The sequence below is a fragment of the Chionomys nivalis genome, chromosome 1 (genome assembly GCF_950005125.1).
Source record: "Chionomys nivalis chromosome 1, mChiNiv1.1, whole genome shotgun sequence".
In the NCBI taxonomy this organism is placed as follows: domain Eukaryota; kingdom Metazoa; phylum Chordata; class Mammalia; order Rodentia; family Cricetidae; genus Chionomys; species Chionomys nivalis.
The window spans coordinates 193,080,952-193,104,565 of NC_080086.1; the positions used below are offsets into that span (position 1 = coordinate 193,080,952).

The 23,614-nt window shown below is 41.4% G+C and overlaps 1 protein-coding gene across 14 annotated transcripts in view; it reads left to right on the top strand.

The window, feature by feature from the left end:
- Nucleotides 1–1,487: 1,487 nt before the first annotated feature.
- The window catches only part of Ica1 (islet cell autoantigen 1), a 141,494-nt gene continuing 119,367 nt past the window's right edge, over nt 1,488–23,614 (top strand). For 3 of the 14 annotated variants that reach the window (XM_057763505.1, XM_057763550.1, XM_057763606.1), the window contains exons 1-2: nt 1,773–1,918; nt 21,429–21,513. In XM_057763505.1, the coding sequence (XP_057619488.1) occupies nt 21,497–21,513 (17 nt within the window). In that variant the 5' untranslated portion in view covers nt 1,773–1,918; nt 21,429–21,496. Of the gene's footprint in view, nt 1,604–1,772; nt 1,919–6,620; nt 6,775–8,091; nt 8,122–19,936; nt 19,965–21,428; nt 21,514–23,614 lie in introns of those variants that run through there. The other 11 variants (XM_057763495.1, XM_057763596.1, XM_057763510.1 and 8 more) reach the window with 7 other exon arrangements.

Genomic DNA, 23,614 nt, shown 5'->3' on the forward strand with positions numbered 1-23,614 from the left:
TACATGGCATCTCCCTGACTCCACCTACAGTCTTGCTATATCTCTTCCAGCCTGACTATATTCTGCCCTGCTATAGGTCAAAGCAAATTGTTTTATTAATCAATGATTGTAAAACATATTCACAGTATACAGAGGGGAATCCCACATCACAAGGTGATCTATATGTGTTTCTCTTAGGGTTCTCCTTGTTACTTAGCTTCTCTGGGGTCATGGACTATAGGCTCGTTAGCTTTACTTTACAGTTAGTATCCACATATAAATGAGTCCATACCATGCTCATCTTTTTGGATCTGGGTTACCTCACTCAGGATGTTTTTTTCTAGTTCCATCCATTTGTATGCAAATTTCAAGATGCCATTGTTTTTTACCACTGAGTAGTGCTCCATTGTGTAAATGTACCACATTTGGTCAATGATATTCTTCTGTTTTCATGTGACTAACAAATTACTACTGTAGGTAGAAAGAATCGAGTCAAGGGGAACTTTGGGGTGCTGTGTTCCTTCTTGGTGCTTCAGTCAGTCATTTATTGGGTACCTCTGGTGTTGAAGAACATAGCATTGCATTCCATTCAAAAACTGTAATCTTACATTTTTATTTACTTTGATTTCCTAGGGATCAAACCCAGGGCATTGCATGCTAGGTAAATGCTGTACCAGTGAGCTTCATACCCAGCCCTAATCATGCCTTTTAAAACCCACTCCCTCCTGAGATTAGGTAAGGTCTCTTGGTTCAGACAACCGTAGGTTCAACCCTGGCTCTTTACCACTGAACCACGCCCTCGCTTCCACCAGTCTTCCTTATGGCGCTCGAGCAGTAGCTTCGCCCTCAAAACAGGGATAATAATTTTACCTACAACGCTGGGCCATCGAGAAAGACGCAATGTAAAAGGTTATATTGGCGTGACATCCAGCTTTATGTTAGCTGTGAATTTCTAACTTGTTTATATCATTTTCTGGTAATTTCTCTTTCCACCCGCTAAACTGTTTCTAGCAATGACCATTCAACAAACTTACGTATAGACGTAAAAGGAGGGATGAACACAAGCAACTGTATCTATAAGTGTTAGGAAGCACTATTTCACACCCCTTTCCTGTGATAGACAAGGTACTCCAGAAACTGCGATTTGGTTCTTGTTGACAAAGGATAAGAAGAGATGAAATGCTGTGTCAAAAACGAGTAAATGACACAGGTGTAGCATATGGACATGAAAAACAGGTGTGAATACTCATAGCCAGCTGTTTTTCCTTACCACAGTCCTTTGCCTTTAAGCACAAATTTGGGTTCCAGAAGCAAACCTCTACAGTTCTGGCATTGACCTCATGAAATCCCGTCTGTTCAAGACGCCAAACTCTAAAGGAAGTAGCATGTACTTCTAACAGTACAAGGAGGGAACTGTGGGGCGGTCTCTGCCTTGGCCACCTGTAGACAGGTCATTGTGACGCGAATGCTACAGACACGTGGAACACCTGCCAGACAGCAGGGGCGGGGTTATCTCCGACAGCAAGTTCAAACGGGAAACCCTAGAGATGAGGGTCACGCAAGACCCTAAGGAGTAGAGATAGGGACACTGGCTCCTCTCATCCCTGATTCGCCCCCAAACAAGGTGAGACCACCACCCTCTCCCCACCCGGATCCCGGGGGTCGTGGCAAGAGCGGTCGCCCATCGCTGTCCCCGTGGAAGGGAGGCTGCGGGTGCTGGTGCGGTGCGATAGCGGGGTGGGGGTGCCCGCTCGGGCCGCGGTGCTGCGCTGCGGCGTGCACGGGCTCGGCGCTGCTATTCCGGCTGGCGGCGGCCGCTGCAGGAAGGACCGCTTCCTGCGCTCCCCGCCCCTTCCCTCGCCAGAGCTGACGTCGGCGCAGGGAGCTGGAGGGACGGTCGGATCTCCGCCGGGAGGCTCCTAGGGGCCGGGGCTCCGAGGTACCTGCCCTCCGGGACCGGGGCGGGGGCGAGCCGGGCGGGCTGCATGCTGCAGCGGGAGACGCCCGGCAGCCAGGGCGATTGGGAATGCCAATCCAAGGCTGCCTCCGCTGCCCTTTGCGGGCGGCGGGTAACAGGCGGGTCACCTCGTCCGCCCCGGATTCGGGTGCGGGAGGAGCATCATCCCCCTTCCCTCCCGCGGGTCCTCCCTCGGGCCTGGATCCGTGGAAGATGCGCGCGCTCTCGGAGCGTGCGTCAGTCCCCGGGAAGCAGGAGGGAAGCCCCGAGAGCACCTGCTCCCACACCCAAGCCGCATACCCACAAGTCCCGGGCCTCCCTTTCCCAGGCGTGAGGGCCTACCCCCGCCCCGTCCAAGTCCCCTCTGGACAGGGACTTGTGTCTAGGGTTGACTTGTTGCCTAGTTCACCTGCAGCGGTATCTGACGTTTGTTTTTGCTGCTCCTCCATTGCTGATCTTGGGCAGGGGTGGCCAAGAGCCGATTTTTTTTTTTGTTTTTTTTTTTTTTTTAAATAATGACTGGTACCAGGAGGCCTGTGGTTGGCACCTGCGGGCTAGAAGAGTCACTGAGCATGCCACGTTCTTGTAATCCCTGGCGCGCGGGTTTCTTTGGGTGTTGCGCTGCTGACTCCGCCTTTCCTGCGCCGAGGTTAACGCAGCTCCTGTTTCCTCTGAAAGTATATCCTGTTATGCCATTCTTTCTCCCAGCAGCTCGCGTTAACCTCCCCACTACCTTTTGACTTGGAGAGTCCCAAAGCCTCTCAATTCCTCTTTAGGGGCCTTTAATGCCCCATGCCCAAATGTTGGCCAGTGGTATTACCTGCCCCTTTGTGGGGGAGAAATTAATGTTTAGAAAGAAGATGATATTTTCCCCTTTTTAGGGAGCATTGAAAATCACCTAAGAAAGGGATTGTCCATCAACCTGGGGGGGCAACCTTTGATGTCTAAGATCTAGTAACTAAAATTTATGTGAACCTGGAGAAGACATCTCACCAGCTTGTTTGAAAATGGTGGTGAATGAAGGAAGTCACTCAGAATATTTGTTGACCATTGTGGTCCTATAAACGATAACTTTCTGAAAACATCACCATATTTCAGCATTGTCTCTCGAATTGACTCCCATGGTCCTCTGGTGTAAATCTGACACCTCTACAGCTCTGAAGTTAGGGAGTAAAATAGGACATGATTATCGAATCTGTGCTTCAACGCACATGCACACACACACACAGGCACAGTTTATTGTTTTGTATATTTGCCTGTACATGATGTATGAGCACGCTTAGCATGCCGTGTCCCACATGTGAAGGTCAGAGAGTAATTTTGTGGATGTAGTTGTCTTCTTCCTTCCACATTTGCATAGGTTCCTGGGCTTAAATTCAGGTTGCCAGCTTTGTACCACAAGTACTTTTACCTGCCAACTATGTCACTGCCCACCCCCAACTGCTTTTGCTTTTTTTTTAGAATTCAGTTTTTATTTTTATAACACCTTTGTAGAGAATACTATGGGTCAAAGTAAGTTTATGATTCTTAGTCTCTAGACATATGATTGGTCTTAGCCTAGTACATGAGTTTTGATTGCATTTTATAATAGTTTATAATAGCATTTCTTATCACTTAGGAAAATGGTTGCAATGTTATTAAAAGAACGAATCTTGAGAAAGCATAGCAGTTAAGCTAGAGTTCTGCTACTTGCAATAAGTAGAGAAAACTGAGATTAGATAGCTGACCCTTGTTCAGCCAATGAAGCTAAAGACACCTGTTGGTAATTGCTTGTGATTTTATACCCTTTCCTCCATCTGGTCGACCTGAATACCTCTCTAACTGCTGTGTCTGAGCATCCTTATTTCTGTATCTAAACATATGAAAAGTACATTAAATCTTGTTCCCCAATAGAAAACCTTCAAAATGACTATTTTCAATGCATCTAATGACAAAGTACATTTTTTTCCCAGGTAGAAACAGTTTTATCAGTGGCAGGGGAATGTCACTGTGAAGAGACACCGTGACTAAGGCAACTCTTTTTTGTTTGCTGTTGGTTTTTTTTTTGGGGGGGGGGGGTTGAGACAGAGTTTCTCTGTGGCTTTGGAGCCTGTCCTGGAACTAGCTCTGGTAGACCAGGCTGGTCTCAAACTCCCAGAGATCCGCCTGCCTCTGCCTCCTGAGGGCTGGGATTAAAGGCGTGCGCCACCATGACCCAGCTGACCAAGACAACTCTTATAAGTAAAATATTTAATTGAGGGACTTGCTGACAGCTTCAGAGGTTCTGTCCATTGTCATGGTGGTGGGGAGCATGGCGGCGTGCATGCAGACATGGTCCTGGAAGAATAATTGAGAGTTCTACATCTTGCAGGCAACAGGAAGGAGACTGTGACACTGGGCAGTATCCTGAGCATAGGAAACCTCAAAGCCTGCCCCCACAGTGACACCCTTCCTCCAATAAGGCCACACCCACTCCAACAAAGTCACACCTCCTTAAAGTGCCACTGTCTATAAAATTATGGGGGGGGGGCAATTACATTCAAACTACCACAGGGAGTGTGACAACTGGGACAAGACCTACAGAGTAAACCAGAGTCCAGCATGAGCTCTGGAGTTAGAGGAACCTGCAGGAGAAGACAGGGACACTGATGAGTCACCTGGGTCAGGACACATGCTTCCTCTTTACTATGTGATCCTGACAGCTGGAGGCCTAAAGATAGGAGGCAACGATAGGACTGGCCAATGGTCACTAGTGTCTCACTATTATCAGCTACAAGAGATGTGTGGTCAAGGGAGTAGAGTAGATTACAGTTTATGAGCCTTATTACCCCCACACCCATCCAGACGCCTCATAGAGCCTCACACTCCAGGACTGATAGAAGTGAAGCCTTTTCTTTTTTCTTGGTTTCCAGTTATGTCTTATTCTACCATCATATCTAGTGCCAAAGAAGATTGCAGAAAACATACAAGCTTTAAGTCTCAGTTTGAGCAGGATTGGAGCCCATACAAAAATATCTTCCCAAGGTTCGTGTGCTAAAGACTTGGTCACCAATATAGTGTCGAAGGCTTAGCCACCAATATAGTGTTCAAAGATGGGATCCTGAGAGCTCTAACCTAATCTCTGGATTAGTTTGTTAATGGATTCATAATAATGTCAACAGTGGAAGGTGGGATCTAACTTCTTAGTGGTCCAATAGGGGCATCTCTTTCAAGATTATGTCTTATCAGGTCCTGCCTCTTTTCTGTTCCCTCATTCTCTGCCTCCTGAATATCATGACGTGAGAAATCCTGCTCTGCCCTGCCTTTTAGCCTCTAGGTTGACTTTCTTTAATATAAAATTTGTATTCCTTGAGAAATTTATACAATGTATTTTGATCCTTTTTCTCCCTGCTTGACTTCTCCTCCAGCTTCCCCAGGTCCACCTCCCACACCTTGGCACCCTCTGAGTTTTTAAAATTACTGATACATGCATACATATATAAAAACACAATCGGTTGGGTGTTACTTCTATGTGTATGTTTTATGGTTGGCCACTTGATTTTGGATAACCAATGAGGGGAGTGGAGAAGACTTAAGTTTTCCTCTCTCGCTAGTCATTCGTTACCCGTAATTTTTCATCTAGGGGTGAGGCCTTGTGAGATTTTCCCTGTCCACATTGGCTTGTCTTTTGATGTTGTCATTGTCTGGAGTATGTTTAGACTTCAGTAATATTGTTGAGAGTTCATGGATATGATTTCCCTGTAATAAACATATAAAAGACCTAATCTTGCACCAGACATCCTGGCCCTCTGCTTCTTAAAATCTTTCCACCTCAGGCTGGAGAGATGACTCAGTAGTTAAAAAAGCACAGACTGCTCTTCCAGAGAACCAGGATTCAATTCCCAGTGCCCCCATGGCAGCTCAAGACTGTGTAACCCCAGTTCCTCACGCAGAGACGTACACGCAGGCAAAACACCAATGCACATAAAATAAGAATAAATTTAAATACTCTTTCCTCCTCATCTTCCATGGTGTTTTCTGAGCCTTTGGTGTGGGAGCTTGTGTTGTAAATGTGTTATTTGGGGCTGGGCATCCACAGTAAGTTGTTCTCAGAGTTCTGATCAGCTATGGCTTTCTGCAATGCTCTCTGTCTACTGCAAAAAGAAGCTGCCTTGATGAGGCGCGAGAGCTGAACCTATCTGTAGATATGTGGATATAATTTAGGATGCGATTGGCTAGAAAAGTAGCAGTAGTGGGTTCTCCTCTAGGTTCCAAGACCATGGAATGGGAGAGAATATTTTCTAGCTATATGTCTGATAGAGGATTAATATCCAGGATATATAATGAACTCAATAAAGCCCCAAGAAAGTAATCTAATTAGCATATATTTCTAAAAAGAAGAAAGAAAAATGTCTAAGAAATATCTCAAAAAAATAGACAACATTCTTAGGTACACGCAAATCTGAAAGGCTCATAAACTGTAATCTACTTGAGATTCCTTCTTACCATCAGAATGGCTAAGATCAAGAAAACAATTGACAATAAATACCAACTAGCGTATGAGGGAAAGGAAGACCCTCATTCTCTGTTGGTGAATTGCAAACTGGTGCAGGCACTCTGGAAATCAGCATGAAGAATTCTTAGAACTCAGAAGTATATCTACTGTATGGCCCAGATATACTCCTCCTCGGCACATGCCTAAAGAACTGCACATCCCACTCCACAGAGATTGCGTCATCCGTGTTCACTGCTGCTCTAGTCACAATAGCTAGGAAATGGAAACAACCTAAATGTCCTTCAACTGATGCAGGATTATGAAAACCTGGACTTACGTTGGATTTTAGTGAGCTGTAAGGGAAAATAAAATCATGAAATTTCAGGTAAGTGGATAGAACTAGAAAATTTTATACTGAATGTGGTCATTCAGACCCAGAAAGCCAAATGCATGTTCACCCTTATTTGTGGTCCGTGCTCCAGATCCTTACTTGAGAGTATATAACATGAAGTAGCCACAAAAAACTAAAAAAAAAAAAAAAAAGGAGGATAGCCTATGAGTTGAAAAGATAAATATACTAAGGAGTGTAAATCCAGAATTAATTTCAGTTATGTGCTGGTTGATTGCAAAGTCATTGGGAGTCTCAGTACAAAATAGAAGCTTGCTATTTAAAAGGCATTAGAAATTGAGAACCTTGTAGTTGTCACTTTTAGAATATAATTATCCCCAAAGACACGAAATTTAAAAGAGTAAAAGCCAAGGCAATGGAGTACTGTGGAGTGGCAAAGCACATACATTTCGTGAGGGGCTACTGCCTATACAAATACCCATTCTGGGGGCTGGAGAGATGGCTCAGAGGTTAAGAGCATTGCCTGCTTTTCCAAAGGTCCTGAGTTCAATTCCCAGCAACCACATGGTGGCTCACAACCATCTGTAATGGGGTCTGGTGCCCTCTTCTGGCCTGCAGGCATACACACAGACAGAATATTGTATACATAATAAATAAATATTAAAAAAAAAAAAACAAATTGCAGTGAGGCCAGGAAAAACAAAAAACAAATTGCAGTGAGGCCAGGAAAAACAAAAATAAATAAATAAATAAATAAATAAATAAATAAATAAATAAATACCCATTCTGAGCGTCTCAGTTGAAGAGCAGTAAGGCTCTCTAGTTCTGGTGGGGAGGGTATTAGGAGGAGTCTCTAAAGCAGGCTGGTCACATATACGTTAAGAATTCATGCTTGGTATCTTCACTGTTGCTCCCTTTACTTCTCTGTTCCCAGGATAGGGCATGCTTAACAGTGCTGGAAACGTTTTAGCGTCTGGACTCTGTTATTTAGAAGAAACCCAGGCTTCTTTGTGATGTTTCCTGAGTGGGCAGAGAGCTAACTGCCAGTTTTGATAAGTGGTGCCCCCTTTTCTTTATCGATAGAAGTGAGTCCCTCACCATCGGAAAGTAATGTGTGGCCCATTGCACTACCATGACCACAGGTCAACAGAAACTGAGCCAGTGGTTATCTGATAATATTTTTAAGCCTCATTAGCCAACCTCATTTCAACCTAGACTGGTGTGAAGTGGTTAAAAACAGATCAGAAATCCAAAACTGATTTGAGTTTTCCAGTTATTGGCCAATGGGGAAGTTATTCTGTAAGTTTTTTAATTTGTTTTCTTTGCTTGCTTCCCCTTGCTCGTGTCATGCAGATGAAGTCATTGTATGGATGCTTCTCACATGTAAGTGTCTGTTAGTGACAGCTTACAATCATAGGATTTTCCAGCATTTACTGTTGCTGTGCTTGGTGCTAGGGAGCCAAAGATGATGCTGAGGGCTCCTGCTCTAACTCGTGCAGGAGAATAATGAAGCGTGGTGGCATTTCCAATCTGAGACAACTAATCCCTCACTGGGAGCCCAGGAATGGGGAGATCCCTGAAGAAATGCAGTGGAAGGCTCGTGTTGGGTCATGGAGGCTTCCCTGGAGATGTGTCTCTTGAGGAGATTCTAAACCCAAGGAAGGGAGAACTTTCCAGGGGGCAGAGTATATACTCTGGGAAGTGCTAGCTGTCTGAAATGTCCAGTATAGTTCCTTGTGACACAGTCCGACCAGAGGGAAGCCGGGCGGTGGTGGCGCTCGCCTTTGAGCCCAGCACTCGGGAGGCAGAGGCAGGCGGGTCTCTGTGAGTTCTCAGCCAGCCTGGTCTACAAGAGCTAGTCCCAGGACAGGTGCCAAAGTTACACAGAGAAAACCCTGTCTCAAAAAAACCACAAAAACAAAAAACAAAACAACAACAACAACAACAAAAAAAAAAAAAACCTGAGGGAAAGAGTCCTGTGTTTTTGCAAAGAATTTCAGAGTTTCTCTAATGGCAAGAAATAGTGATGAAAGTATTTTGAGTTGCTGCAGAACAAGCAGCTTGATTAAATTTTCATCACACGGTAATTGTGTAAAAAGTGGTGTGAAAGGGTGGAGTGGGTAGATACAGGCCTCAGGCGGCCTAGGCCAGGTCCTGTATGTTACGCAGATAGAGAAAGATGTGCTGTAGGAGAAATAATAGAAAGAACATGGAGGCAAACATGAGAGACATGGCAACTTCTCGAATTAGGCCACCTGGTGGAGTTAGGACTGGTATCAAACGTAGAGACTATGTAGAAGTGGAAAGAGGGAAGATTGGGTTTGAGATGTACTGAATTTGAAGTCTATGGAGCCTTCCTGTGAGGTCTCAGAGAGGAAGGGTGTAGCTCAGTAGTAAAGAGCTCACTGTGGAGGGAGGCAGCAAGGGGAGGGGAGAACGGAATGGTGAAAGGTGTTGAACTCATACTCTGGAGAGGTGTTTAATTTTGGAAGTCATTGGAATGTAGCTGGTGACTGGAGTGTGGAAATACATGAAATCACCTAGATAAAGCTGAGTATGTCCTAAGACAGCTAAGGCAGAGCTTGGCATATAGCTAGGGTGACACTTGAGATGTGGGCACGGAGGAGGAGGAACCATCAGGAAGGTTTAGCAAGTAGAATGTTTTCCACAGGAATCCTCCAGAGAAGGAAGAGGTTGGTACCTTGTGGTGGGAAGAACTTGAACGCGAGCAGAAAGGTGAGAGCAAGGGAAGTGGGCTAACTTGAAATAGAAGGGCTAATAGGAGGCCGAAGGTCACAGGGGCCTGGGGTCTGACTGTCTCTCTTAGTGGGAGGACAGGGGACTACAGTGGTCATAGTGCCGGGTAGTTGTAAAGAAGTGGGCAGTACACACGCTGACAGTGTCCAGGGCAAGTCCAAGGCCATGGTTTCCAGTGCTCAGGAGTACAACATGTACTGCCCCTCGCCACCTGGGGAGCTTTCTGCCATCTGCTGCTCCCCGATGTCCGGAGTCTCATCCCAGGCTCTGGCATTGCTCTGCCCCTGAGCAGCATCACAGCGAAGCGTACGTGTTGGTGCCAGGCTAGCCCTCCCTTTATTTCTTGCTTCTCTCTGTCCTACTGACCTGGAGGTTTCATGCCATTTCCTTGTTATGGTAACTGGGCCAGCCCTATCAGGTATATACACACTGACCTGTCCTTCCAGATTCCCATCAAAGCAAGCAGCCTGCCATGTGAGCTCTGGGCTTTGGGGCTACTTAATCTCATAAGCATATTCGCTCAGAAAAAAGAAAGAATCTGGGGCAGGTATCACGTACAGGTTCTCAGATGACATTAGCTAGGTGGCCAAGTCAATAGGCATACCCCAAAATATCACTTTCTCTCGCTTTGCTTCTGACTCCTAAAATCTTCATTCCTTGCTCACAAGCAACTCTAAACTCAAACAAGATTTAGTTGCCACAGTTTAACCAAGGAAAGTCCTGGAATGTATGCCGTTTCCAGAGAAAGGAACTGTGATGTCTTGTTTACCGGGCCTCTGCACAGCACTGACATTTTATAAACCGCATCCTGGTGTGTGTTTACTTCAGCTGTCTTCGTCTAATGAAAGAGACTTACTCTGCCCTGGCAAATTTCCTTCATCCACGAGCCTCAGTTCCCTTAGCCGTGCAAACAGAAGGCTGGACTAAATAATCTGCACATTCTCTATAGTTCTCAGCTACTAGAGCCTACTGTCATAGACACATCCTATTCTCTTTAGGAGGCCTCAAGTGATAAATTGAATTTTAAAGAAAAGCCTAGCCTCTGTCACCATCACCTGATCGCTAGCATTAATCCAATGTGACATTTCATATCATTGTGGACTCTGCAGTCACAGTCTTGTTCTTTCCACTATGTTAACCATTCTATATGTATATGACTGTATCTGCATGTATTTCATCTGTAAATTTGTATCTATTTTATATCTGTATTTGTAAGTATATAAAAAGATAGATAGATAGATAGATAGATAGATAGATAGATAGATAGATAGATAGATATAAAAATAGAAAGGGATTATTCTCATATTTTTTAAAACATAGTACCAGAGATTGAATTTAGGGCCTCTCATTTGCTGGACAAGTTCTTTACCACTACATATATCGTAGCCCATTTGGTAGCTTTTATTTGGAAATACGGTCTCACTCTGTAACCCAGACAGGCCTTGAACTTGCCATCTTCCTGTCTTGGCATCCCATGTGGCTGTGATTGAAGGCATACCTTTTGATTTTTTTTTTTTTGGTTCCCTGTGTGTTCTATTACTCTGACAAATCTTGCATGAATCAACAAGTGCCTTATGTAGGCCGGACCGAACTGAAAACGCTAGGGAAATGTATTGGATGACAATTTCATAGGTTAAGTCACTTTAGCATATATGAATATGTTTTTTAAATGTTTTTGACCAAGTAAAATCACCACCTCTATGAAGGAAATGGATTCAAAATGTCATGTATTTAATGCAGAATAATGTTTACCTATGCTCTTTGCTGATTTGCTAATGCCTTAGACCAAGGCTGTCCAACAAAAATACACTGATAGCCATATAGATAGGATTTGAAACAGTCTAGTTGCTCTAAAGTGTTCTGAGTTTAAAGCACTAAAAAAAGAGGTGATTAAATTAACTTTTATTTTATATTACTCAATACATAAAATTATTTTAGTATGAAATACAAAGCTATATAACATACACATTGAATATAATTAAATATAAAATATATATATATTTTTTTAAATGTGTATTGTGTATTTCATTTAATATTTATGTTTTATTATATAAAGGTAATGTAAAATAAAATTTTATAGAATTTAAATATATATGGATATAGAAGTGCAATACAAATTATTTGTATAAATAAGATGGAGATTTATTAATAAGATATTTTGCTTTGTTTTACTTTGCTTCTTAAATCTTTGAAACTGTATGAGTTTTACAGAAACAGTATATCTGAATTCCAATTAGCTGTATTTCCAGTGTTTAGTTTCACGTGTGGCCAGTGGCACTGAATAGTCTTACGTGAGAAGATTGATTTATCATAGATTGTTCTTTTATGAAAAATTTTTGACTCGTTTTTATTCCTTAAAGTAATATTTGCAATTCCAAGTGTTATTCTTGGGCCTTAATTGAAATGCAGTTTAAGAACAACGTTTAGTTCAGTCATTTAATAATGCCCTGTGCCGATATTTGAAAGGGAGTTATTTCTTTATAGGTGTTTCTTCCAACATTTGTCTGTCTTGGTAGAATGTTCTTCATCTGTCACCTTCACAGGTCACCTGTTTAGGTTCATGGTTTGAAAAGCACCACCATAAATATAGATTAAAATCTGTATGCTGCACTTAAATTAGCATTTGAAAGTCATATAAACAGATAAAATCAAAGGTAATATAATTTACACAGCAAATCCTCTCCTCTGTCTCTCTCATTTTCTCTTCATCGGCAAAGGCCAACTATTTGCTCTGTTACTGTTTCTAGTGTCCCCGTTGACTAATACACATTTTTATATGATTCACACTTGCAGATTTCCTTCACGCTTATTATCTTCGATTGTCAGCCTCCTGTATGGCTGCTACATTTTTCTCTAGTAGAAAATTTACCTAGGATTGTCCTTTGAAAGTGGGGCTGTAGCGACAGAAAAGGAGCGAGACCGAGATACGCCGCATCCCTTATGAGCAGTTTGAATTTTCTGCTTTATTTTTGCCCTTTTCCCAGAATTCCTCCATGAGAATCTGACTTTGGACCTCAACTTAGACAAGTTATCTCCAGTTTTTGGCACCCAGTTTCCACGTCTCAAAACAGAAGATGTTTGCATTTATTATCTTTATGTAGGCTTTCTCTTTATTATCAATATTTCTGAAATTAAAATGGACTGTATAGTTTTTGTGAAAGAGGACATTCTTGTGTCAGCTAGCCTAGTAATTTTTACTGATGTGTGAGGAGACTTAGAGACTTGGAGAGACACAAGTTTTTGGTGTGGTAGTGGATGTGTCGGATTTTACTGATATTCGGGAGCATTTTAGGAAATCATTAAAATATATTTATTTGGGGAAGTTGATTTGAATGGTTTTGTAGAATCATTCATGTTAATTATGCCCTGTGCACTGGCTGGTTTTGTGTGTCAACTTGACACAACTGTCATCAGAGAGGAAGGAGCCTCAGTTGAGGAAATGCCTCCATGCAATCCAGCTGTGAGGTAGTTTCTTAATTAGGAACCAGAGGTGGAGGGCCCAGCCCATGATTGGTGGCATCCCTGGACTAGTGATCCTGGGTTTTATAAGAAAGCAGGCTAAGCAAGCCAAGGGAAGCAAGCCAGTAGGCGGCACCCCATCTGTGGCCTCTGCATCAATTCCTGCCTCCAGGAACCAGCTCCGCTTGAGTTCCTGTTCTGACTTCTTCCAATGATGGTCTATAATTGAGAAGTGTAAGCCAAATAAACCCTTTCCTCTGCAGTTTGCTCTTTGATAATGGTGTTTCATTACATCAATAGAAACCCTAACTAAGACACCCTGTATGTCAATGTCCGCTTTATTCTAATACGTGAATAAAATGATCATTTGAATATATACTGAGACCCTCAAACCATTAACGTAAAATGAAACCCTGGCAGTGACTTGTATCTGTAAAGTTTAATAAAAACTCAGCCCTCTCTTGGCTGCTTTGAATAAGGTCAGAATTCTGTTTTCCTCGTGTAAGAATTTTCTGAGTCACAAAATTAAGGTATGATCCTGCCCCACATTTACTTGTGAATTTATGAAATGTCAGAACAATTTTCAGGGGACATAAACCTAGAAGTAGAATCTGCTGCATGTTCAAGTAATCATATATGAAAATCTAGAGAGAAGCCCTGTGATGTTGTAGAGAGAAAAACACCCACTAAAATCTAGTCAAAACCACTGTCATTTGTTTAGCCTGTGGAAGGTTAATTGAGCCTCCTACGCTCTGTGACACTCTCCCTTCTCAACCACGTGACGACACAATCTGATGAGCCAAGATTTTAAAATAATAAATGCAATTAACTGTGCCTGGAGAAACAGTTCCTTTTTTCAGTGTTCTTAATGAAACTAGTTTAATAATTATACTCAAAACATACTCCTAGTCATAAGAAATTATAAAATTCATTATTGACATATGGGAAAGCGACTAGAGATAAACATCTAGAATAAAAGAATTGAAAGCATGCTCTGCCAAAAGAACTGCAGACACTCAGCTAAGTGTCACCTGGACACCTAGGCTGCCTGATGCTTTTCTAATGCTTGTCATGAGGCAAGCCCCAGAGCTGGCGTTGCACACCCAGAGCCGGCATTGCACACCCAGAGCCGGCATTGCACACCCAGAGCCGGCGTTGCACATCCAGAGCCGGCGTTGCACACCCAGAGCCAGCATTGCACACCCAGAGCCAGCATTGCACACCCAGAGCCAGCATTGCACACTCAGGCTGCTTCAGTTTCTCTGGCTCATAGGTCTGCATTCCATATGTCTGTTGTGACTGGCATTCAACCTGAAGTTACACGCCAGAGAAGTAGATGGAAAGACTTATTCCAGATTATTTGGAAGCAACCAGTGGTCAACTAACTTAAGACAAGTAAGGTACAGTTGAGATTTATAAAATAATTGCCTAACATGTAGGTTTCGGCATATGAAAGTAACTAATTTTAAAAATTGGTCATTTTTAGATGAATTAAGCTATTAAATAATATAGAAGTGGTGCAAGGAGATGACATTAATTATTAACTAGTCAGCGGGAAGCTGGAGCCAAGAGACATCAGAAGCTTAACCTTTGTGACAGATGCTCAAATGACTTCCTCACCAGCAAAGGTAGTGTTTAAAAGATACTCACTAAATGGGAAAGAAATACCTGCGTGTTCACCCTCCGGTGTCTGGGGGTAAATTTAAGTGATGAGAATGCCCGAGTGTCTTCAGTGATGGGCCCTGCATCTCCCTGGTGCATGTATTTGTGTGGTGATGATGCATAGCTGCGTATGGCTGGTCACACCCACCGCTGCTCTTTTCTTTCCCCCCATATCCACTCACACCATATTCCTGGCCATAACCACTGATTCTTAGAGACTTGACCCAGAAGCCACGTAGGAAACCAACGCTGCTACTTCTCTTCAATGTTGCTTTAGCACTGGGCCTTGCTCTTGCTTGCCATGCGTTTTCTATCACAGATCACACTGGCAATTCCCTGACACAGCCCTCCTGTGCAGTTGTATGCATATGGTCACAGATACCTGTGATATATACCGATGTGCAGTTTTTATTAAGGTTTAATTGTAAAGAATGGTTCTGTATTTCATCAGATCCAAGAAGTCACTGCCATGAGGCCTACTATTTATGTTCCTTGAAAGAAACATGACTGCCAAATATTTGGCAAGGTAATGATTGTGACACATATCTTGTTTCAGAGATGTTGAAGTGTGGACAGATTTGCACCTTAGATTTGATGCTCTGTGGTCCACCAATGCTGATGTTAGGGAGGAATGGTCTTTCCGAGGGGTTCTTCCAGCAGGCTACCTCATTCCTGCATGATGGCCCACTTATCAAAGAGACTTGAATGGTGATATACACAGCAGAACTGAATAACTCTCAGATAGTGACATTTTTTTCTAAAATAGAGAAATTTTGAATAAATAATAGAGAAAAATTAAAAATCTTAATATGCAATTAAAGGCAACTCTACCATAAGCTTAGTATATACCCAAGGAAACAGTATCTGTATTCATGTTCTTCATCTAGCAGAAGAACTTTCCATTGACTGGGAGGGAAAATTTTACCACCGAAACTGAAAGGAGAATTATAAACATGAAGGTTTCTACAGGAAACACGACACACTTAAAAAATTCATGAGGAAGCTAGTTGCCAATAAAACATTCTCGTGGGTTGACAGCACCAGAGTGGTAGAATGATGATCAATCTTCCCTTTTTTCATGAGTGTTGGCTCAAGAACCTTAGATTATTTTCGTAAATTTTATGTAAACAAAGGTGCCACCAGCTAACTTCACTGATGTGAAGACTCATGGGAAAGTGTTTGAGGCCAGAACAAGTGTTCATTACAGCTGAAGCCAGCCTGCTTGGAATGAAAATACCTTCCTCTTACCATGTTGTCAAGAAGAATCCAGTATCACGTCAGCAAGGCTAGACTGACTACGTCAGTATGTAGCAACAAATTAGATTCTACTTCAGCATTCTGTGAACCTCAGATTATTGTAGGGAGAAAACCAAGACTGTTGTTTATGTCCATGGCTATTTTAAAAGTGATGTTTAAAAGACAAATGTGCAAGTAGTTAATACCTTTTATTTATTTGTATTGGGGAATCGAATTGAGAGCTCAGTACAGGAAGCATATCTAAAGAAGGAAAATGGACAGAATGATTATACAGAAACCCAACACAAAATATGAAGTGCTCCTCTTCCCTGTTCCTAGGTTCTCCCCACAGAGCAAGATGATCTCTCAGTCTCATTGGGTGACTAGAATAAACCAGGGTTTTTATGCCTGACCCTGGGCTATGAGGAATATTGCAACACTGCTAAGGTGCAGCTTGAAAAACTCAAGGAAGTTGGTTGGTTTTTTTGGCTATCATTAAAGTGGCAGGAGCTAACGTCTGAGCAGAAAGGCATTCTTTCCTTTTACTTCTGTCCTGGACAAAGAGTCCACTGCTCAGGGAATCACTGCTGCCTTGCTAGGATTGTTTTACTGAAATAAAATTTATCTTCATTATTAACTTTTAGAGTCCAACATCTTTGAATAGATCTATCATCACCATCATCATCATCACCACCACCATCATTTTATCATCAACATTGGTGATTTTTTTGAGAAAAACACAGACATTCTTGTGGACAAGGTATACTGATTGAACTATTAGTGTCCTTGTCTTCACGGCACTTGAAGTCTACAATCAATTTGAAACTATTGACAACTTTGTTCTCTCTTAAAGTGAAACATTTTTACAGGAGAATTTATAAAGTTTCATATGTCTGATCCTATTGTATACGCCTGTACAATATTTCAATTGTCCTTACTATCAACACTAACACTGTAGCAACTAACCCCAGGAGACTATGGACTGTTCAGTGGGGCCAGTGTAAATTGAAACTCAATGTGTAGGTAAAATATACAACTCATCTTGGATTTAGCACAAGTGTGACTGAGAAAAATAGCCTAGAAATTTTCATATTGGTTACCTTTTCAAATTTTTAGAAATTTTAGGTTAAATAACAAATTAAAATTAAATTTCATTGTTTTGATTTTACAATGGCTGTCAGATAATTTCTAACTATACTGTAGCTGAGAGTGTTTTCTTATTGGACGGAGCTAATTTAGATAATAAGTTGGTTCCAGTCAAAGACAATGCCTATTTCCTATTAATTAGTCTCCAATGAGTGTTTGATTAACTAAAATGTCAAACTAAAATGAAAGGGTTATAATGAAAATGAAAGACTTATGATGATTTTAATTTTATCTATTATTTTTGTTATTATTATTATTATCTCATAGAGGTATGAGAAAGAGAGAAGGGCAGGACGTGAATGGGTAGACTGTGAATGTGGAGTTCAGTTTTTTCCCACCTTGTTAGCAGTTCTGGAGATGGAGCTTGGGTTGTCAGGCTGGTAAGGCAAGCACATCTACCTAGTGTACCGTGTCGACAGCCTCAGAATGATTTTGACTACTGATGGTGGCACTGTCAATTTAGGAAATGATAGAGCAAGTTGGGATAGGTTGGGTTTAGAAAATCTAAGATATTTATTAGTTGTCCTGGCGTGTGGTGTTTGAATGTGTGTAGGAAGAGACAGAAGCTCTGACTGTAGCTGCTTTAGCATGAAATACTCAGATATACCCACATGTTTTACCTATTTGATTTCCCATGTTTTTGTTGCATCTTGCCATGTTTCTTTAAGGAAGATCCATGTCCAGAAAGGGTTTTCTTGCATTTAGTCACAGTTCTTAGACTTTAATATGCTTAGAAATCACATTAATATGCAAATTTTGTTGTAGCTGTGAGTTTACAGACCCTATGCCCGACATTCTAGTTCAGTGGGGAAGGAGTCCAGAACTCTAGAGTGTAACACCCCAGAGCAGCGCGGTGCAGTAGCTAGGCAACAGCACAGAGGGTGCACTACCAGATGGTGTGTAATCTAGTAGCATCCGGAGAGTCTGTGTAGGAGAGGCACTTTGCTCAGTGATATTTGTTGTTGGTGTAAAGAACTAAAGCGGATAGATATTTTAATGAGCAAAATTAATCAAAAATGTTACAGTAAAGCAAACAATCAACAGAAGCAAAAATCAAAGACTATCTATTTAATGGGGAAAAAAACACTTACAAACCATGTAGATGTAGTGTTCAAAGAACTCAATTACAAAACATAGTTCAATTTTAAAGTAAGGAAAGGACCAAATAGACCTTTGTCTGATGAAAACAAATTGTCAACAAAACTACAGAAAGATGCTCAGCATCGGGGCTGGAGAGATGGCTCAGCGGTTAAGAGCACTGACTGCTCTTCCTGAGGACCCGGGTTCAAATCCCAGCACCCACATGGCAGCTCACAACTGTCTGAAAATCCAGTTCCAGGGGATCTGACACCTTCACACCAATGCACATAAAATAAAGCTAAATAAACCATTAAAAAAATTAAAAAAAAAAAAAGATGCTCAGCATCACTGATAATCAGGGGAATGCAAACTAAAACCAAAATGAGCTGATGTATAATAATCCTGCTGGAGTAAAGTGACTCTTAGTGGCAAAGGTGTGGAAACTCAGGACCATATCTCCTGCTGCAGGGATATTCAGTGTAGAAGATCAAAATCAAACAAAGCAACAGCTATCATAGCTACTCCACTTCTGATTGTAAATCATTTGTATAAGAGAAGAATCCTGAAGAGGTATATGGTACATATGTTCATTGCATCCATAGTAGCTAAGTGTGAGAATAACCCAAGTGTTGGTGGCACATGGACACATAATGAACTATTAGCATTAAAGGGGAAGGAGGAAGTTGATTCTTTCATTCTATAAGGAAATCGTGCAAAGCGAAAGAAGCCAATCACAAAACACATATACTACTTGGTTACACTAATAATGAGGTATCTAAAGTTGTGAAATTCACAACAGAAAGTTTAATGGTGATTGTCAGGGCCAGACAAGAGATGATAGTGAGTTGCCAGTTCAATGGGTATGATGTTTCAGTCATGCAAGATGAACCATTTTTGAGATCTGTTGTGCAGAAATGCCCTACAATACACTGTCGTGTACATGTAAAAAAAAATGAGAAAGGAATCTCAGCCCAGGAAGATGTGAGTTTGAACCCAGGACCCACATAAAAAGCACGTCTGTAAACCCATCCTGGGGAGGGAGAGACCAAGGAATCCCTTGTGAATCTCTAGGGCCTCAGTGAGAAATTCTGCCTCGTAAAACAAGGTGGACAGCTTTGACAAATGATGTCGACACACACACCTGCATTTATACACCCCAAAACAGATTAAAATTCCGTTTTATTCCAATAATTAAAAAAATGAATCAAAAGTATTAATTCACTTAACAGTCCACGGCAAATCAAACTCAGTGGAAGAGTATAGTAATTTCATTGCTTTTACACATTTTTATAATAATTTTTGTTGGAAGTGTCAAGTGACTGTAGCTGGAACATTTGTGGAGGTGAGAGAGCTTGAACATAGCCCCATCCGTGAAGAAAACGCAGAGTGGACAGCAAAGCACACTCATCTTGAGTGTCCTTCCCGAGGCAATTTCTCTTGATGCCTGGATGTCCTCCATGAGGAAGAGAAAGGAAAGGGGTGTCAGTGATGGGTTGCTGTAATTTCAGACACTCAAGAAGAGCCCATTATTCCCTGTCATCACAATAATTGATGCTGAAAATTTAAATACTCACTGCCATTTTCTTAAAACATTTTAAAACAAAGACCCAACAACAACAACAGCAGCAAAACCCCCTTGTGATTTTAAGAGCGCTAGTTAGCAGACCTGCCTGAGATTTACTGATCAGTTGATTGACAGGCATCCAGAGTGCTAGCATGCATGCTGAGCACACCCTTGGCAGCCAGAGGTCTTATGTCAGGCAGAGGCCCTTTCTTTTGCAGAACTGCTCGGCAAGTTGGAATGCTGTCCGGGCAGCTGGTGAGCTTTGCCCTTGGGACTGGCCTGCTGTATGAGGGGAGCAAGCAGATTGAGGGCAAAGACACAGGTGACTCCCATATTTACTAAAAGTAGTTTGCTGGCCTGATGCATGTACACACCCTTCTCCACTGCCCTCTTAGCATCCTGTATCTACCTATTGGATCTTTGAGGATTTGGGTTTTTAAATTTTTTGTCTTTTGTTTTTGAAATGTTCTGATTTATCTCCCTAAGATCTTGAGTATGAAATACTAAGAAGATACTTATACTCATCATGTGTCTTAAACATTGAGGATGCTCCATGCATACTTGAGAGCACTGTGCAGCTCTCAAACCATATCCTGCAGCCTCCCTACCGGTTTCTGCTGCCTGGAACAAAGAGGTCATCATTTCTAGCAAATTCTTTATACCAGAAGAGCATAGTGCTCCATTAGAATGTATAATTTTTGTATCAGTTAAAGTAAAGTTAATTTAAAATTATGTAAAAGAGGGCAATAAGACTGGACCAGTGAGATGGCTCAGCAGATTATGGCTGTGATCACCAACCTAAGAACCTGAGGTAGATCCACAGAACCCAGATGGTACAAGCACAAACTTTACCCTCAGTGTCCTCTGATCTCTATGTAAGCACCATGGCATATGCATTCACACACGCGAACATGCTAAGTAGCTGTTTTAAGCATTGTGATGGTAACATTTTAACATGCACAGTTGGTGTAGGTCCATAGTCTGCACTCTGGCCTCACCACAGTTGGACCCATTTATTTGTTGCTGATTGTTTCTTTTCAAACAGCTGTATGTTTTATAAAAAATATGAACACTAAAGTCTTTGAAGAATGGCTTTTAAAATAAATTACACAATATTGGTCGTGTAGATGATATATAGCATTATTTCATGTATTTTAAGCTTTATATAAATGTCAACATATTTGATATAGTCTTACAAACCCTGCTTGTTTTTTATCATTATCCTACCTGTTCTTTTTTTTATTTATTAATTAATTTATTTAATTATTAAAGATTTCTGCCTCTTCCCCGCCACCACCTCCCATTCCCTCCCCCTCCCCCAATCAAGTCTTCCTTCCTCCTCAGCCCAAAGAGCAAGCAGGTTTCTCTGAAGTCTCACGATCCAAAGTAGGAGCAGAAGGAGAGTGAGCACGAGCAAGGAACTCAGGACTGCGAGGGGTGCACCCACACACTGAGGCAATGGGGATGTTCTATTGGGAACTAAGCATGGGACAAAACCGGTCTCGCTGAACATAATGGACAATAAGGACTACTGAGAACTGAAGAACAATGGCAATGGGTTCTTGATCCTATTGCACCTACCTGTTCTTTTCCTAAAGCTTTATTTGGGCTATTCGCTCCAGTGTTACTCAGCTAAGCCATTTTAACACCAATACCTGGTATTATTGTAGAACAGTATTTGACCCTTATCATGCAACTAGATCTGGGCTAGACTGAAAACACATCATGTGTTGAATTAGTGCATAGTTGTTGCATAGTGTATAACAATGCATTTGTTTTATTTCAGGATTAATATAACATATCACATCTTGATTTTTCTCTGCCCCTTCTCAAATCAACAGTAGAAAAAGAAGCATGTCAGGACACAAATGGTAAGGAATCTGTTGCCTGTTTTTCCATTGGAGGATGATAAGTGGAAATTATACAGTTAATGCTTAATAAATGAGGATAAAATGGGATGGTAAGGAGATTTTAGCAAGAAATAACCACCTGTCTACTTTCTGATGTGAGTGTAGCCTGGTTTACTCTCTGTGATCAATGTGGCATAAAAACCAAGCAACAGAAGTCTTGCAAATACTCAGGTCACTTGTATTTGCTAAGAAATTCTCTTGGGTATACATCTGCTCTTAGGAGTCTAAGGGTAATTTTTCTTACCACCATCTCATATACCCTAATAACTCGATGCGTTTTTGCTCGTCTTGTTTATAGCTTCCACTGTTGGAGGCCCAATGTGAAGTTATGTGGGGTGCCCGAGGAGTATACAATCAAGCACTATTGCTCGATCAGGGTTATTGTAGACACGACTTCATCGTTTGTGAACATTCAGAAACTAAGCATAGTTAGACTTGGCACTCATGATAGCCCTGTCATGCATGTGCCCGTAATACATCTAAGCAACATATATGCCTCGTAGAAGTTCTTTTCTTGATGTTTCTTAGCACAGTGAAGCTGCCACCCACCAAACAACGAGAATGTTGTCACGTTCCACCTTCTTTAATTTGTGTCATAAAATATATAATAGTTTTATTTTCATGTGTTAAAAGTTATATGAAGTATACTTTTAATCCTTCCCTTCTCACCAAGAAAATTATCAGGCCCAAAGCCCTCTGTAATGTCAACTTTTAAACTTCAAAAGAATTTTTGCATATCTTAAAATACAAATTTAAAAAAAATTAATAAATGGCTAAGGTTATTCTTGAGCATTGTCATTGAGCATGCATCCAACAGTTGTCAGACTGTTATTATATTCATTTCATCTTGCCTCATGATGTCCCTGAGCTGGCTCACCTTGGCACCACTACAGTGACTGCCATGTCCTGGAATTCTCAGTCCTCACTCCTTTAGGGAGCAGAAAGCCCCAAGATGTAGGTAGCCCCTTTCACAGCTCTGCTTGCTGCAGATACACTGAAAGGTCTCGCTTTTCATTCTCTGTGACTTCGAGCAAGATCGTTAGCATTTTGAAACCCAAGGTTCCCATTTGTTAAATGATGGGTATATGTGCTTACTAGATTTCTAAAGCACTCCTGATTTTTTTTTTACTCCGTGGGACTTTTTTCTGTTGAAATATAATTATGGATGAAAAAAATAAAAGATCCTCCAATACAAAGTCCATCCAATACCTCATTTTTTCAGAATCTCATTTCCCTGAAATAATCTATTTGGGCTAGATCCTTCCAATCTTTTAATGTGCACATTATATAGAATTGTCATCTTTTTCATATATGATATAACTCTTTTATCTTATTTTCTCTAATATGAAACCAAAATAAATCTCTGAGGTAATAAAGATAGTAATAACACTCTCACATAATCCTACCTCCTTTAACAAAATAGTTATCATTAAGGACAACATCAGACAGATTTCCTGGCTTTCTGAAACTAAACATGCAAATTGACCTTGTAAGCAAGCATAATGGGCTTACAAATGAAGAGTGTAAATCATCAAGTTTGAGATACCACGTTTTGCTACAATATTACTGAGCCAATCCTGCTTTAGAATGTCAGCTTGGCACATCTAGAGTGGTGATGGACTAGGATGGGAGGAAGGAGGATTTGTTGAGCTTTTGTAGCAGGAACTGAACCAAGAAGGATGTAGACAGAGCAAAGGGGAGGGATGGAACACCAAGGAGGAGGGATGGAACACCAGGGAGGAGGGATAGAGCACCAAGAACAAACCTCCTCGCAGTATTGGGGGTCCTCTGATCACTCTTATGGAATTCGATATCATTCTCAATTGTCTTCCTAATTTCTTCTTTATATATTTTTATTGGCTTCTCATTACAGTGTTCCTAAGAAATGACTTTCTGTCTATATCTTAAGCATTTATGTTGAATAATTTAGTGTTTCAGTACCCAGAAATCCCTAACACTGTAGAGTTTATTCTTTTGCTTTATTGTTGTAAGAACAATTAATAATAAATCTACACTCTTAATAGCGTTTAAAGTGCACAATTCTGATTGTTAACTGTATCCA